At 37.2% G+C, this 18,738-nt stretch overlaps 1 protein-coding gene across 6 annotated transcripts in view; it reads right to left on the reverse strand.

Annotated features, from left to right (window-relative positions):
- Positions 1-18,738, reverse strand: part of EPHA6 (EPH receptor A6) — a 467,936-nt gene that overhangs the window by 85,697 nt on the left and 363,501 nt on the right. For all 6 annotated transcript variants that reach the window (XM_057415936.1, XM_057415931.1, XM_057415932.1 and 3 more), the window contains one exon: positions 11,820-12,005. In XM_057415936.1, the coding sequence (XP_057271919.1) occupies positions 11,820-12,005 (186 nt within the window). The remainder of the gene's footprint in view (positions 1-11,819; positions 12,006-18,738) is intronic.

An 18,738-nucleotide genomic window follows, 5' to 3' on the forward strand; every position in this document is an offset into this window, starting at 1 on the left:
AAATGCTAAGGACCAAATAGAATTAGCTGTGCTTGTTAATTATCTCTTTGTGGATATCAGTGTATACAGAGGATTTTCTTTCAAGCTCAAAGACCACTTGGCGTTAAGGGTGAATGCCATGTGGCAAAACCTCTCTCCTTTGATCTTGTGCTAGTTCTGGCAACAGCAATTCTGGCAAGACGAATGTTGGGCAGTCAGCATTTACACAGGCCACAAAATCACAAAGCTTATAAAGGTATTCATTGAAAACTGGAAATAAATTGCCAATCTTACCTAAAACAGCAGAACAGTGCATGCTGAAGAATGTACTCAACTACAGCGGAGAGGAAAAAAGCAGAAAGGAAAGAGTGGACATGCATTTCCAAAGTGGGTAAGTTATTATCAGTCTAGGGAGAAATTAAGAAGTTTCTGTTGTTTCAGGAAGAAAGGAAACCCATTATGTGATTCTAGCAACAGTACAGTAGCTTGTCTCAGATTTCTACTATTATGAAAATTCTGTACTAGGCTTCTCTAGGTGAAATACTGAAATAAAGCCATTATCAGCTAAACTTACTTACTTTCAAATTTTATTCAGCAGAAATTACCTTCTTAATGTTTAATATAAAAATGATAATATTTACCAACTGATGTAGTCATAAATCTATTCTGAAATTACAGACTAAATACATTTGTGTCTTCAAATGTATTCAGGATTGTTCTTAGCGTTTTGTGCTTGTATTTAGAACATACTTCAGCTGAACACTCTGTAAACTCATGCCATCGAATTATGTTTTCTTAAATAACTATTTATTCCCACATTGCTTCTCTCTTTCATTTGTGTCCCCCTTAAAAGGTTTATCATCTCCTCCTGATTTATAAGTAGTGCCAAAGCTATGCTTATCTGTGAAGAACTGTGAGATGTATGAAGCAGTAATTTTTGCAGACTGTATTTCTAACCAAAACTTCAAGAGTCTGGAATGGATCCCAGAGAGTTTGCATCTAAATTGTTAATTCATCTGGAACCTGAACTACGTATGTATTAAGAATCAGAAAGACAACTATAGTCTGAGAGGTGGATACAGCAAGACTCATAGTAAGTAATGACAGGAATGTGGAGGTCAGAAATATACAAAGAATATCAAGTGATGGGCTAAGTTAATAGATTCTGAATAAACAGATTACAGATAAAAGCTATTAAAGTGATGGCATTATTTTGTGTGGATGCTGATGATAGTGCTGGAAGAACAGTGGAAGCAGAAATTTTGTATCTGCCTTGGCTGTAGCCGCAATGCTGACTGAGATCAGGAAGCAAAATGTGCGAGTGTGTGTTCACTGCAAACGTCTGTCATTAAAGTTCTCACTTGCTCTCTAGAGCAGAACACAGAAAACACATGGCACTTTTCAACAGACCATTGCTCAAACAAGTCTGAACAGATTTTCATTGCATAATATGCCTGTTCTGCTTCCAAATGTCAAAGATTTCTTGCTAATCACTGGAAACGGTTACTTTCAGTAGCTTTCATTTCTGCACGATGGTAAACTAATCTGTATGTGGGAAGCATGTCCCAGCTGGCAATATTCCATGCAAGTGCTTTGATTCATGTGTGAGAAGGATGCATCTGGTTTGAGATAAACAGAAACTCTTATTCAGGGAAACCTATTTGTGGCTTGCTAAAACAAAGTGGTAGCACTTCCTTCTCGGGATGTCCCTTTCTTCTCTCTGTTCTCTTTCTGTCCCTTACAATGCATTAAAACTATAGCTGATTATAGAAATCCTTGCATTAGAAAGAAGATGATATTGTAAATAAGCAAAGGTTTCTTTCATCCAAATCTCCTGTTTCCATAAAATACAATATCAGATCATTTATATGAGAAAGTTAATAATCCCTATTTTAATTCTTCTCCTTCATATGAATCTGCTGTTAATGATATCTACCTCTTTCCATTAGAAATTTAGATATAATCCTTAAGATGTATTAAAAACCACAATATAATCTCTTGAGGAAGAGGTTTATATGACAATGCTTCTGCATGTGACAGCTTACATGTGTGACATCTGGACAGCCCCTACCATAACCACCTTATGAACTATGGCTGATGGCCACTCTATTTTGAGGTGACAGGAGAATAATCACAAAGCTCTTCTAATTCTAGTTCAGGTTATTCTATGGACCACAACTTGTCCTTATATATTAACTTCTACCACATCGCTGGCATTACCTCTTCAACTAATTACTTGCTGGTCTTGTACGTGCTGTTTCATCACAAATTTGGCAAAGTGAACTGGTAGGCCTAAGCAACATAGAATAAGAAGAAATATTTTTTCATTCCTTATTCATATACTTGCAGACAAATGTAAAATTTAGAGATGTGAACAACAGAAGGGGCACAACTTTTCTGGAACAGCTTTAATGCCTCAAACATTCATCCACCTAACCAAAGTTCAAACATACAAGCTGATCTGTTTGAATAGTAGGTGAATTAGGGTATGTTTACACATTGCTGATTTCTTCTGTGAAGGCTTTAACTCGGACAGCTGGTAACTAGAACCTGGCAGCATAACATGGTCAACAGTACCAACACCAATACTACTGGTCCACAAAGACTGTCAGTATATCCAGTATGAGAAAGCACAGATAGCAGTGCTCTATTTTCAGTGACACAGACATTTACAGTAGCTTTAAAAAGTTATTTAAGGATCTCAACTTGCCAATAAAAATCTAGTTGCTATCTTGTACCCATTTAATGAGACATGCATTTTCTGAGGCTTGTGGAGTACTAAGATACATACCTCCGTCCTTAGATATCTAAAATACACTGGATTAGAAAAGATTAATATTACTTATAACATTCACTATATTTTACAACTCTTCTGTAATAAGGTTCCAACATTATTATTTAGCTTAGATTCTGGCTTCAACAGCACTCTGCCCCCTGGGTTTTTAAACACTTCATAAATACAGTTGGACTTGATCTTAGAAGTCTTTTCCAACCTAAATGATCCTATGATTCTATGTTAAATGAACTTCTGAGTCTCTAGATTAAAATCTTCATACATGTAAGGTAGGCTTATCCAAAGAATTAGAAAAATGCAAACAAAATGGTGAGGGTGAACACAAACTCTTCACCCACAGGGAACTTTGGGCAACATTAAGATACACAATCAAATTGAAAGCACTCAGGATACGTTATTAGTTTGATACATTCGTGTAAATTTGAATTTAGTTAAACCAGTGAAAATAGCATCTGTTTCTCTTAAAAAAATAACAATGGCAACTGAACAGTCACGATGATTATGTCGCCCATCTTTCAACTTGTCATCTCGAGGAGAAGCTGTGTTCCTTGGTATCAGACACGGATCTAGACAAACATCTGCCATGGGGCTGAAACATCAAATTATCTCTATTATTCTGACATCTAATCTAGATTTCTCCCATGAAAGTTTAGTCTTAGTGCAACATCTTAACTCAAAATATCATGAAAAAAGTATAACTTGGTATGAAAAGGCTTCTATCCTAAGCCAGACACATCTGTTAGTTTATTATCAAGAAGCAACTGTAATCCATGGAAATACAGAGATATTCCTCTGACAGCCTTCCTGGTACAAGGCCTTATCTTATGTCACTGCAGCCCAGAGTAGTTTTACTGCCACTCTTCCATTATTTAGGTGATTGGTAGAACAAGAACTACAAATGCAACTAACAGACTAATGACAGCACAAAAGAAAGTTAGTAAGCAAATTAATGAGTCAATGAGATGACAATTATGAATACACTACATCACGATCCATATATATTCCAAATAGTACTGTGTAATTGAATTCTTTTTCCTTAGCACTTTCCTCAAATTTCCCCAGGAAATTTCTGATTAAACTACTGCACATTCAGGGTAATAACAGCTGGGAAACTGTCCTCCGTGTTCCACTGTCAACCTGCAAAGATACAAATAGCATGGTCCAGTGCTTTTGCTGCTGTTCTGTTCTCTCCTTAATGACTGTGATGCCAGAACTAAAATTGTGCGTCTGTATCTAAGAAAGACCAAAATAGAATGCTAGGCATGCTAGGCAATGTTAGGAAATGCTAGGACAAACTGTGAGAAAGCACAGGATAAAATTCTGGAAGACAAAGTGGGTCAATGGAGATGGCAGTAACCACGCAAATACATCCTGGGGGGAAGACTAGACAGCCAGTTGGCTCACAGAGGAAGATCTACATATAATAATAAATCAAAACAAAAGCCACTATTGAAACCCATACATATTTAAAGATTAGTAGCACAGTTTACATTACAAATAATTATTTCCTGCCAGAGTGGATACAGCATCCACTGTATCCACTCTTGAAAGTCATACTTTAAAAAACACACAAATTGACTGGAAAGAGTCCAAAGGAAAGCATTAAGACTGAGCAAAGGTCTTGCAAACATACACCATGAAGAAAAACTTGACAGAACCTGGGTGATTTACTGAAGACAGTAAAGACATTATAATGGTCTACAAATGTAAAATATTACTGCGAAGAGGAAAGGCACAAACTGTTCCACCACACACAGGGAAAGAGCTAATGGCCTTAAGATGCAGTAAAAAAAACAATTCAATTTAACACTAGAAAGGTTAAGTATGAGGATAGTTAAACACTCAACAGATTGCCCAGGGAAGCTGTGGAATCTTCACCAGGAGAGGTTTCTGCGAACAGGATAGAGGCAAGCATCTATCCAGACTAGTTTAAATGTAACTGGTTCTGCCTCGTGGCAGGAAGATGGACAAGACTCAGCCACATGTATACTTACTAGTGTGCTATCGCCTCCATACAGAATAAGAAATGAATGTACAGTTACCAAAATAAATCAACCAAACACAGCTTATGAATCAGGATTATTAATTGCCTAATATACACTCTTTAACACTCTCACTCCTTTAACTGTCAATTGCAATTGCAATTGTCATTTATAATTTTCCCATCCTTGCTTATATGGTTTTCCTACAGAGGCAGCGTATCAGCCATGTTGTTGCAAACCCGTCAGGACCCTGCAATCTTGTCCCCCCCCTGTCACTCATTAAATCTTCTGGCTACAGTTTTCATAAAAGCTCCTACCCTTCATATATCACCTACACACTATAACTATCATGCCCTCTAACTTATTATACCACTTTATTCTCTACTATCATGGTGGAGAAAGAAATTGCATACTACACTCAGAATGGAAATGCAATCACTTCAGTTAATAATGATGTGATTATGCAAACTGAAAACCATGATCTTGCTTAAAAAGAAAGAAAATATGAACTCTGGCAATTTCTTGTCTACTTCATCTTTTATGGCTGTTGCTATGAATTATTTTGTTACCTATTTTTCTCCTAGAACCACATCCCACAACAAGGTACCTAAATATCTTTGAAAGTCAAGTCCAACATGTCTGAATACAGACATCTGAAGCCAAAGGATCCTGAAGAAAGTGAAATTGTGTTTCCTGGGTGTAACCTATAAAGTAGAATTACAGAGGTTTAGTTATGTTCGATGCTGTATCATGGTCAGAATAAGCTGCTGCTAACAAGATGTTAGCTGTTTGACAATATGCTTTTTCTTCATTGCTTATCGTCCTGTCAAAGATGTTACAACAGAATTGACAGTTATAATGTATAGCTTGCTAGCTGCAAATCAGAAAAGCAGAACAGCAGAAATGTAACTGGTTTAAACTACAGGAAACAATAATTGCACTTTGATTTTTGCAAACAATTCTCAGAATGTAATGAATGAGAGAAAAATTCTTTTTTTTTTTCCCAGATGTTTAAAAGCTGATTTAAGTATCTACCATTCAGGAGAATCAAGAATCATTTTTTGCCAGCAACCTTCAACAAATGGAGTGCATGGTAGCTTGACTGTGTTACTTGAAATACCCGCATGCATGCATGCATGCATGTGTAGAAACCAGAGAATCACAGAATGGATTGGGTTGGAAGAGACCTTAAAGACCATCTAATTCCAACCCCCCTTGCCATGGACAGGGACACCTTCCACTAAACCAGGTTGCTCAAAGCCCCATCCAGCCTGGTCTTGAACACTGCCAGGGATGGGACATCCATAAATTCTCCAGGCAATCTGTTCAAGTCTTTCACCACCCTCAGAGTGATGAATTTGTTCCTAATACCTAATCTGAATCCACGCTTTTCTAGTTTAAAGCCATTCCCCTTTGTCCTGTCACTACATGCCCTTGCAAAAAGTACCTCTCCAGACTTCTTGTAGGCCCCCTTTAAGTATTGGAAGACTTTATAAGGTCTCCTTGGAGCTACTTGTCACCAGTCTCCACTTGGACATTGAGCAATATGCTTCATCAGACAAATTAATCTCTATGCCTAATGCCGTATCAGCCTACTGGCTAATACAACACATATAGAGTCTCATCACCACTTTGTGTCCTAGTGGATTGTCCATAAGCAGAACGGAGGATATTCAGCAATGAATAATGTCTTCATACCCTGCTGTGCATCTATGCTGCACGAGGCAGCCTGCCAGTGCAAGGCTGGCTTCAAGGGGTGGGTCTGAAGGCATTTTGGTCTCCAACAAGTACATCTGTGCCTGGAGGTGCCAGTGATGTCTCAGTGATGTACTGAGATTACTGACAGAAGTAAATGTCAAGCTTTGAAATGGGTTACACTGCAGGTTATAAACTACTACAACGCTAACATGGAATTTATTAACATTGTATGTTTTCTGTTGGCCCTAAAGGTTTTACTTTTCAGAAATCAAGGATAAGTACTGTAATGGAGGTCACAATTTTTTTAGTGTATAATCATAACCATATTTTGGCAGCTACTTCAAATGGTCACAACTTAACTCTTAAAAGGTCAACACTTTGCACAATCACATTTCCTGGAAGTACAATTTCACCATACATGACTAAGCTGAGGATGTTACAAACACTGCCACAAAATCTCCTCAGTCCTTTTGCGTAACAGCCAAATAGACATTGCTTTGTAGAATAAACACATGCACTGCAAATGTATCACCTTTCAAATTGAATTCTGAACTCCATTTAACAGTCTTAACCTGCTAACTGGTTGGAAAAAAGGGCAGCATGAAATTCATTACACTGAGGGTTCTAAGGCTTAGAACACAATGTCTTAGCTGAAAAAAACCCAAACCCAAAAAGACTGTTATCACAGCATTTTTGGAAATTGAAAAATGGGTCAGATATGAAGAGCTATATCCTGCAAATTGTAGTGAAGGAGGAGCATGGTGCTGCACTGCCTTCCTCACGGACAAGGCAAAGCATACTGACATCAGGACTCTTCTTGCACTGAACAGGTTACACACGATAATTTAAAGAGAAACTTAATGATTAAAGCTTTGAATTAATCTGCCAGATGACTGACTAAAGATTCCAAAACAAGCTTATATTGTAATAATCAGAAAGTCACTAAAGCAAAACAGTGAGGAGACAATAAGGGAGTTGAAGGTGATGCTCCAAATCCAGACTTAATGTTAAGAGGATGTGAACTTACACAAGAACCAAAACTCTGGGTGCTGCCTTCATTCATCCTCCTTTTGTAATGGGATTAATTTGAGACTTCTTCTGGAGAATAACAAGGTACATAATGCTGTTAAAGAAAATGAATGTGCTAAAAGTATTGCTCTTGAACGTCTCACAGGTTCAAATCCTACAGCAGTCAAAGTTCAGAAAGGGAAGCAATTCCTTAGAAATTCATTCTAACAATTGAAAGCTATTTGGGGTAAAGTCTGAGGAGAAGGAGGGGAACAAATAAAGATTATTACTACAATAAAGCCCTTGCATGCATTGATACTGTAAACTGACACAATATTATACATTACTGACAAGGCTGTGCTGTAAACTATTATGTAGGATATCATAAAGCTAAACTAACTATAGATTCCAGTTTGGCTAATGCAACACCAATGACTTCTTCCAGTACAGTTACAATACTCAGTGACCACTTTTTCATGTCTCTTGTAGACATAGTTATGTTGGCAGGCGTTTGCTGTTAGCATGCCTTTAATTTACTTTACAGACTTTTAAAGCCTGCAACACAGACTTTAGCATGATGTAGAAGACAGATCGTACTTCTATACAGCCCCGATCTCAATGTTGGTTATATATACTCATTCTGGAGAAAAACGTTTTATCTCCTATACCTGTTTATGAAATAGCATCAGCTTGGACAACGACACACAAGTGAGCTGAGCATGCCCTGACATACCCGAGAAGACATCCCTAAACCATTATTGTCCTAATGTGACTTGAAAGGGAAACATGGATGTTTTTATAAAGTACCTAAGCATCCTTCACAGATTTGTGAGACAATACACAGCCTTTTATGGCAAACCATGCAATGAATGGTGTTGCTAAACCAAACGAAATAGGAATAAAGTTTCCATTGGGACTTCTGATTAGCAATGTAAGTGAAAAATCAGATCCAGATTCTGTGCTATGGTGTATTTGCCTTGGCCTGGCAAATTGCCCTTCAAATGAACTCTCTGCTAACAGAAAGCTTGTGCTATAGCAACTGTTCTGCCTACTGCTCTCTGTGATTAGGGATCGCAGTTAGGACAAATGAGAAATGAAGCAATCAGAAAAGGGCATTAAAACACTGTTTCAGCCCTACTTTTGAGCAGGCTTAGTCTAGCATTTTTTTCACCCTGTACAGTACATATTCCACGGCAATCTTGAAAACAGTATAATTTAAAAGTTAACATCTGCTTAGCTGGTAGCACCAGATAAAAGCTCTCATTCGTAATGAATGGGAGAATTTGTTATTGCCCTAGTCAATAGCTGTTGACTCGGCAAAGCACTTCTGCTTATTACAGTCAAATCCACTTTCTTTTTTGTTCAATAGTCAATGACACTGCAAAGGAAGGTATTGCTTAAAAACTGATAAAATATATATCAGCAACTGCTAGCAGCAAATGACTAATGGTTACAAAGAGGAAAGCATGTGCTAAGAACAGCATTACATGCCTATTAATCAAATTTACTGCATCCAATGTGCCTTTATACCTTAGCGGAACTGTAATGCACATCAGTTTCTGCTGTTGCTAATCTAACACAAAACACCTTTTAATCATTACATAAATGATTTGGCTGGGACAAGGTTCTGTCTGACTTTTACAGCACACCTTTTAGTTACAGGAAATGTCTGTCCTGTGTTGGCTTGTGCCAATCTTGTCCTAGATTTAGGATTTAGTGGTTCTGCTGCCAGCTGAAGCATGTTATTCTCTAAATAGCACAGATGTGGCAGCATAAATGCAAGGCAACATCCGAGAGATAAACGGGCAAAAAGATGCTGTTGCTTAGCCTGATTCCTGCAGGAGAGAAGTACTGCACAACTCTGCCCTTTATAAAACTTGCCCTTTCCAGGCATTATGGAGAAATTTGTTGATAACACATGTATTTTTTTTCATCCTATAATTACTGCTGCACACTTTTTTCCAACCTGCCTGACCCATATTTCCTTTCAAACTTCCTCTACTTTTTTAATACCTGAGATAGATATTTTCATAGGACAGTATGACTATAACAGTAACACCTAGTGTATTTATATACTTCTAAGCAAAACATTCCAAAAATAACAGTAAAGTTTGTTGACTCCTTAGAGAAAAGCAGAACTGCTAATGATGACTTCTTGACTTACAGTTGTCTGTACGATCACTTTTCCTGTAGAACAGGAACAGATACTCTAATGCTGGAGCACTGATTTATCTGTTTGTTTCTATTTTCTGAATGCAGTCTTCATTTTTCTCTAGGCTGACAATGAGCCATTATAGAAAGAAAACGTATAAACGTGGCAAAGATTAAACAATCATGCCATTGCCAAGCACATTATACTGCACCCTGTGTGTACCATCTAATTGGATTTAAACAATGTTTGTAAATCACGGCCATTAGCCTTTTTCAGAAATGAGACATACACTACTAGATCCACCACATGGATCCTAGCCATACCTGTGAGACTTGTTTATAAATGGCCCACGTTGGTGAAGACTGGTGGAATTTAATTTTTGATATATGCTCATTACACAGCAAGGAGCTAAATTCAATGAGGTTCCTACATATTTACATCTCTTGACGAAGATCTCCAGTGCTGCTCAGCCAGCGTTAAGTCATGTTCTCATTTGCTGTGACAGAGCAGTTACTGACAGGAGAGCAATGGAGAACATTAAGCAATATGTTTCTAGAAGCCTGCAACATCATTTTTTTTACTCTAGCAACCAAACACTCCTAAATAATAATGAATTTCTCCTTTCAATACTGTGCGAAAAAAAAAAACCCACAAAAGATCCTCTTCATCTTAATCCTGAACCACAGGAACAGATTTGAACAATTCATATCATAAACCTATTGCACTCCAATGACTCCCAACTTGGAGTACTGTACGCATTTCTGGCGTCCTCAAGATAAGAAAAACATGGAGCTGTTGGAGCAAGTCCAGAGGAGGGCCATGAGGATGATGAGCAGCTGGAGTACCTCCTGTAAGAAGACAGTCTGAAAAAATCGAGGCTGCTCAGCCTGGAGAAGAGAAGGCTGCGTGGAAACCTCAGAGCAGCTTCCAGCATCTGAAGGGGGCCCATAAGGATGCTTGGGAGGGACTCTTCGTTAGGGACTGTAGTGACAGGACAAGGGGTGATGGGTTTAAACTGAAACAGGGGAAGTTCAGGTTAGATATAATGAAGAAGTTCTTTACTGTGAGGGTGGTGAAATGGTTTGCCGAAGGATGCTGTGAATGCTCCATCCATGGCAGTGTTCAAGGCCAGGTTGGACAGAGCCTCCGGTGAGATGGTTTAGTGTGAGGTGTCCCTGCCCATGGCAGGGGGGTTGGAACTGGATGATCTTAAGGTCCTTACCAGCCCTAACCATTCTATGATTCTAGGATTCTATGACATGAGTTCAGGAGCTATACTTTCCTCTTTGTTCCAGTATATTGTGTTTTCCAAGCACAGCTTTGTAACAAGGGCAAAACAGGAAATATTCATAACATATTTACTGTATTTACTGTTAAAATAAGAGGACATCATTGTTTTATACACATCACACTTGATCTTTACAGGAAAAACGTAAGTACTTCAAATTAGCAAACAACATGGCTTAGCTGAGGCAATGATGAATTTTGAGAGGAGTGTAACATGAGGTTTTTAACTCATTACTGCAAAAAGCTGGCATTAAAGAAATCACATGCATTTTAATACGACTTCTTACTTAATACTTAAATGGTAAGTTAGACATTTCAGCATTTCAGAGAAGTCCATAACACTAGGTTTCAGAGGCAAGTGATATCTTGGCAGCTGCAACAGGTATAAAGAGTAAGACATTTCACATGTTATTCTGGAATCTTAGTGAATAATTTGCAAGCGTACAATAAGTTTAAGAGAATTTATATTTTATTTCTTTAAAATATAGGAAATTGATTTCTTCTGGTACTGAAATCAATAAACCACAACCAAATAAATAATGAGCTCTTTTGGGAGAAGAAGAATATAGCTGCTCCGTTGCAAGACAATTTGACTTCATTAACAAATCATTTACATTTATGGTTTCTGTATTCCACTTGCCTATAAGCAAACTTTACAGTCTATTTAATAAGAACCTGTAAAGACTTTATTTGAATTAGAAGGGTTTTTATTAAAAAAAAAGAAATAAAACATTTTAAAATGAAAACAGCTATGCAGTTCCTATTATAGTCCCAAATTCTGCAGTAGCTACTGTCATTTTATGACTTAGATGCTTTCTGAGAATTGCAATCCATACTAAATGTGGAATTAACACTTAATTTTGATACTAAATGACACAGAATGGGAACAATGATAAAAGAACCAGCAGTAGTAACTTACTTTTTGTAACAACTCCTTCAAGGCGAATTATATTTGGGTGATCGAATTGTCCCATGATACTAGCCTCTCTCAGGAAATCTCTTCTCTGCCTGTCCACATAGCCACCTTTCAGAGTTTTAATTGCAACAGGTATCTCTCTTTTTCCTGGTGTCTTCAAACGTCCACTGCACACTTCTCCAAACTCACCTTAAACAGAGGAAATATTTGTTAGATCATTCGCAGTGCCTGCAGAACTACAGTACAGTTTGTACTGTTTAAGTTATACACCTTGTTTTCCAAAAGAACCTTCAGCAGCCATCTTTAAAGCTGTCCTTTATTATGAGTTCAGAGTTATTTGTAGTTGTCAGTGAAACAAGAATGCAAAAATATTCAAGAAACACATATCCCATAGACGCAGACAGAGAAATAATGGATGGGATGCTCAAGTTCCCAAGTTTCATCATATCCCAGAAAAGCAAAATATTCAGCATTAATTCGCAATAAATAATCACCTTTCCTTTGTGCCACACCATGAGATGACAGGGGCTTGTACTTTCACTGCAATAATGGTCCCAAACCATCAGCCCCCCACAGTGCTGTTCATCTTGCTTTACTGACACTTTGAGAATGAAACTATGCTATCAATCTGTTTGTGACATAACTCGGCATGCTATGAGGAAGGAATGTAATGACACTTAGATTTTCATTCTAATGAAGACAAAATATCTATTGACAGCAATATGTATCTATAGGGGTGTCACACACTAAGACCTATATGACAAAAAATGCCATGAGAATATCAGAATACCTGAGTACCCCCCAGTTTCGGAAAGCATGTAAAAGTACTTAACGTATTATGCCACAGAAAAGCAGTTGCAGATGGTTTATTTAAATGGATTTACACACCTATTTGAAATTAATTACATATTTCACTGTTCAGACAGTCAAGGGCAAACAGTTTCAGCAAATCAGGACTGGGCTGCATATGGGAGGAAGCTCAAAGCTTGCTTCAGCTGATGTCTTCCTGTGGATGTTAGGGCCTTTGAAGAATGCATGTCTCCTCTCATTCCCTTTACAGATTTACTAATTAAGTTTGTCTGGAAATCACAATGGTCCTTAGATCTCGAACCCAGTCAAAAGTTATTTGAAGCCCCTAGCAAATATACTCTGGATGCCTGCAGGGCAGTTTTCAGTGAGTCATAATCCAGTAAACATAAACCAATGTTCACAAAAATATTTAAAGGCAAGTCTCAGTGCAGGGTGCTTCTATAGCAAAACTAAATTTTGTACCCGTATTTTGAATCAGAACTGTTGAAAAACAAACAAAAAAAACCCATCATAAACAGATATATATGTAACTGGAGGGAATAATTGTTACCCTCTCCACTCCACGTTGTCTGAAGTAGTTTTCCTTAAAGGACAGAACAAAAGAAAACAAAATGAGAGAGCTCTATCCTGTAACAGTATGAGTTCAGATATGAATCTAGAAGAGAGAGGCCTTAAAGGCAGAAGCTTCACTTCAGAAAATTATAACTCCCTGATGTTACAGGATTAGGATGGATATTGTTATACAGCTTTTACTTTATTAGGTTCTGTCACTTCCACTAAAACAAAATAAGGTTTTATTAGCCAGTAAGATCCAGGAAGAGTGGAGGGATTAAAAAACCCATTTCATAGCTTGTCTTTCACTTCAAAACAAAGACATCATCAAGTGCAAGAGTACAATTAACAGATGTTGAAGGTAACCCCTGAATAAATTAGCAGCTTCTTAAACAGCTAACAAAAGCCAAGTGTTCTAGGGTTCTTTCTACCACCCCTCTCTCCCATTTGTTTTATTTCTACTTAATTTTAAGAAACAAATCAAAGCATGTTCTTCCCTGAAAATGTGTGTATATGTGTGAAAATATATGTCATTAGACTAATGCTTTGGGAATCTTTTGACAAAAGGGATATTTTGATAAGGAATTTCCTACAGATTTTGCCCCTTTAGCTCTTAGAAGGCTCTCCTTAAAAGTCTGTTTGCCTGACTACTTCCAATGAAAAAGTAGTAGATAATCTGGACTTCCAAAGTCCTACCATAAAGTCATGAAATGTGAATGTTTTGAAAGAGACATGGTATATCAATCTTCTATTCTGTGATACATGGTGCAGTGCTAGAACGAATGTCTAAAGCCATGACCTCTGGCTTTTCAAACTCAAATACCTAAAATGAGAAAAATTTCCAATTTCTTTCTCTTGATGTGAAAAGCAAAAATACTAGAGCCTTACTATCCAGATTTTAAAAGAGATTTCACAATCAATGAATTTGCAGAACTGCAAAATCTCATTTTGGAGAACAGTTTGGAAAGCATGGGTCATAGAATAAATTGGTTTGCTAGTTGAAGACTATACAAGAATAGTACAACTTCAGAATTTCATAAATAATGGCATTCATACTTCAGGGACTGTTAAGGGCTGTTCACCAAGTGTTTTGAAATGAATTAAACTGAAGGAGGCAGGTGAAGGACTTACAATCCCAAGATTTATTATCTATACAACATCCAAAGCAGGGGAAGGGAAAACTGTGTCTTCTCCCTGACCTGTTTCTTTTCCCTTTTTTGGATGAATGATTTGTGCAGTTAGAAAGTAATTTCACTGCTTTTGACTACTGGGATTGATCAACTGGTGAGCATTAAGACTCACAGTAATTTTTTTTGTGTCAAACAGACAGTAAGTGATCATCAGCTCACAAAACAGCCAGTTACTACTTTTGGAAACCTAAGGTATGCGTAATAACTTCTAGTGCTGATTTAGATTAGATGGAGATCAGTGATACATTCTGAGGCATTGAATTATTTACACTGAGAAAGAGTTTGACAAGATTTCATCCCAGAGTACTTTTTCTGGAGTTTTGCTCAGGTAAAGAATTTTGAATGTTTTTAAAGTCAAAGGGGAATGTATTCAACAAAAGGGAATTTTAAAATCTATGAATCTAAGTCTCATCACTTAAGTCTGACAAGTGTTGACCCTGCAGCAGTAAAGGTCCTGCATATGTAATAAGTAGAAGCTAAGAGCCAGATGTCAATGAAGTCAACATCTTTCTTTGCTCCAGGGAAAAAGCTGGTGATGACTGGAAAAAAAGATAAGAGTTCATTTGCTGTCCATTTTTAATACAGTGGAAATAATCACTGGTTTAATGATATAAACCCCACACGTCTTACTGTATGTTATACAAAAACAACCCAATTGAGCAGTCCCGAAACTTCAGTGTTAACATATGTGTTATTTAAAATGAAACAGGAACGTCAGTCACTTAAAATCTGATATGCAGTCTGGTATTACTACATGGGATCAAAACAAATATCTTACAACACAGACAGTTGCTGTTGATAGAACTGAAAGGTCACAGCACCAAATACAACTCAACTTATTTCCCCCAGTTTTAGACATTAGGCCCGTGGGAGAACTGGCAGAGGATTTAGTTTATAAAAAGAATACGGTTTACTCTGAAAAATCAAAGAATTCCTTGAATTACAAGATTTTAACCAAGAAAATAAAAGGATAATTGTAATTTTTAAGACTTGGTAAAGTACCTCTGAGAACTCCTTCCACAAAGAGCTGCTGATGCCTTAAACCTCTTGATGGGGCAGAAAAAAGTGCCAAGGACACGACAAAATCAACTGATACGGTAACATGTCAGTAGGTTCAGCAACCTGAATATGAAGAGCGGTTGAAAGGGACAATCTGAAGAAAATTTACAGCAACGAATAGATGGCAAATTGTGGGATCTTTGTACTGAACCAACTGCAGTTCCCATGGAATATTTAATATTAGTGATAAAAATCTCAGCCAAGAGCTCTGAATACAAGAATATACAATATCAAGTTGGACAACAGTAAAACTTTATCGTAAGTAGTTGATAAAATAAAAGGGAATCGACTAATCAATGTCACCATTTCAACAGTAACTATTGCTAGAATGTGAACTTCATTAATACCTGTTTATTTGGTTGATGGTACCATGAAGAACATAAGCAAAGCACTCACAACAGGTTCTGTTTTGCCTTTGGTATTGTAATCTGCTTGCTGTTATAAATATTTGATCAAGCTACAGTTTCCATTTAGCTGCAAACTCCTTCCCCTACTGCCTTTACATTCCAATCTGAACCAAGATATCAGCAGAAGTTATTAGAAGACTGCATTGCAACTAGTGAATTATCAAGAGCTCTTGGACATGACTTTTTCCATTGAAAAAAACAAACTGGAAACTGCTTTCTGTAAAAGATCAGTTTCAAAAATTTCTTGGCCAGAAATGCTAGGAACAAAAAACATTAAAATATTCGCAATGTTCCACTTTGACATTTTCAAAGTGAAAACTTTTGGTACTGAATGGAAACAATTTTTGTTTTGAAAATTTAAAGATGCAGAAATTCACCATGAAAATCATTAATCAAAATAAACTGTTCAAAAAAACCAAATCTAACAAATGCATTGATTAATTAACTTCTTAAAAGATTTTAAGGTTGCATTTCGTAGAAGATTGCATTTTTTGTTTCACTTAGGTGAAAAGTGTAAGTATCTTTTAAAAGTAATTCTATCAAAAGTAATCCATTTTACATGGAGTTGCAATGTTTAATATAGAATTAGAGAGAAGGTATAAAGAATGTTTTAGGACTGCTGTGAATTATAATGATATGTTATGTCTCCTAGCAGCTATCAAAAACTCTGTCAGAATTTGTACTCTCCATGCCTCGGGCATGGATCTTGCCTGTATGGAAACGGGTTTAAATATCATTGCAGTCAGGCTGCAAGCCCTGCTAGGCAAATATCTTTGAAGAAAGTAGACTACCCAAGTAAATTTAGAAGATAAAAAATACAAAATGTGTCAAAGCAGGCAAAAATTCACTTCCACACACACGAGAAAAGGGAGAGAGAAGCTGAGTAAAGAATTTTCATAATGGTATTAACTCGAGAATAAGGACACAATTTTCATGTGAACTAAAATCAATAAACTCAATCCTTGTCTGTTGTATTCACCTGCTTTGAAATCACCACTTATACCATAATGCTGAATGTATTTTAGTATGCTTTATAATCTAAGGCATCAAGATCTATCGTATGTCTGAGGAAAAGGAAGATATAAAAGAAATCAGACAGAATGTTTTTGCAGAAGTCAGCCCTCTGGGCTGACTCTCTCAAGCACATAATTCCTACGGTGCAAAGTGTCAGCTACATGTTATCTAGCTTAAGCAATCAGGTAAACTCTGAAGTGCTCTCTCAAAATGGACTGCAGCATGAAACAGAATTTTCTCTCTTCCAGGCTGATACTTTCTTTCCCCCGTTTGTTAACAGGCCAGGTTTTGTTTCTGTTATGTTATTTGAATGACATTTTCTAGTGCAGTGATCCACTTTTTAATGGACTTCTAACAACACTGGAGACATTTCCATTGCTATCAGTGCAGTAATGTGTCATTAAAAGAGAGATCGTCACTGAAAAATACCTCGCCTTCTAGAGTGACTAAGATAAATGAAACAAAGATAAAAAAGAAGGATCACGTATATTATGTCTTCTGATAGTAATTCTCCTGACAACACTTGCTAGTATGAGTTCTTTGGTGGGCTCACCAGCAAATAAAAACATTTTTTCCACTGCCCCCCTTCTACAAGATGTAACTGATTATTGCAGTCCACTGTACTCCAAAATGCTTTTTTTTCTTGACAACGTTAAAGTTAGAGAAAGTAAATAAGGTTAAAAAAAAGCATTTGTATGTTGGCGTTTACATAGTAAGCAATTTAACAGCATTGTTAAAGAAAACTCAAAATGGATAGCTCAAAGATGGGTATTGAAGTATGGAACGTACTAATTATTGATACTGAAATAAAAACACAGCGAGGTGAAGACAAAACTTCTATGTAGTTAGTATCAAAAGTACCTTTAAGATAGCAATTTAGAAAACTCAGTCATTCTTAGTATCTTAAGGACGCATAGAAATATCTGTATTGTGTAAACTGAAGACAGACAGGTATAATGTTAAGGTCTTTTCACAGGAGAAATTAAATTTCAGAGCTGGAGCTAGAGCTTAGGATTCTGCTTCCATGTTCATCCAAATTTCTGATACAGACCCGTCGCTCTCCCACCTTCCCTTTCTGTTGGGGCTGAGAAATGATTCATGCTCCTAAGCCACTGACAGTGTGTGGGTAACAATACAGAGGATGCGATGTACCACATGAACTTCAGACCCTTCTTGTCAGTCTATCTGTTGTTTTAATTTGTTATAACTGTGTGAAATGTTAGTGGGCCTTCTGAATGACATGTTGGTCACAAGCCACGTAGTGAGACCCAAATAGTTAGGTAAGTTTGTAAGTCCCTTCTTTTTAAGTTCTCAGTGTGTAAACCACAGAGCAAACAATCCCAAGACCTGCTCAGTAATGAAATGCTATCTGCCCTAGACAGTCAGTACAAAAGTTCCAAGGAATGGTTTTACAAGACTGATCTTCACAAGGATTTAACTTTTGTTGTGTTAATCACAAAGGTGTGTTTTCTGTCACCACTGAGCTGCCACCAGGACCTCTAGTGAACTCTAGAGAGCAGCCATGAGCCTTTATCCCTGCAAAGGCAAAGTGAACTTGCACAGCACTTTCCTGAATATCAAAACCTAACAATTAAACAAAAGCCAAGACAAGAAGTTAACACCCAATGCCCGTAACAGACATGCCTATAAACAGAGCACATTAGCAAAGGGTAAGATCCCTAAAAACACAAGGGACATGTCACATCCCTTTGTAAAGAAAAAGAGCCAACATACAGAAAGGATTAATGAGCTTCCGAAACTTCTATTCAACCAGCAGTGCAATGACCTACAACCTCAATGGGATATTCTCAACGGAAGGTAAACACCCCATGGATGAAACCAGGGTCTAAAATACTTGTTAAAAGTAATTCTTCTGCGTCCCCACCACGC

Source organism: Pezoporus wallicus, unplaced genomic scaffold (assembly GCF_028554395.1).
Source record: "Pezoporus wallicus isolate ANWC-B61680 ecotype Strahan unplaced genomic scaffold, APGP_CSIRO_Pwel_v1 contig_6814, whole genome shotgun sequence".
NCBI classification, from domain to species: domain Eukaryota; kingdom Metazoa; phylum Chordata; class Aves; order Psittaciformes; family Psittacidae; genus Pezoporus; species Pezoporus wallicus.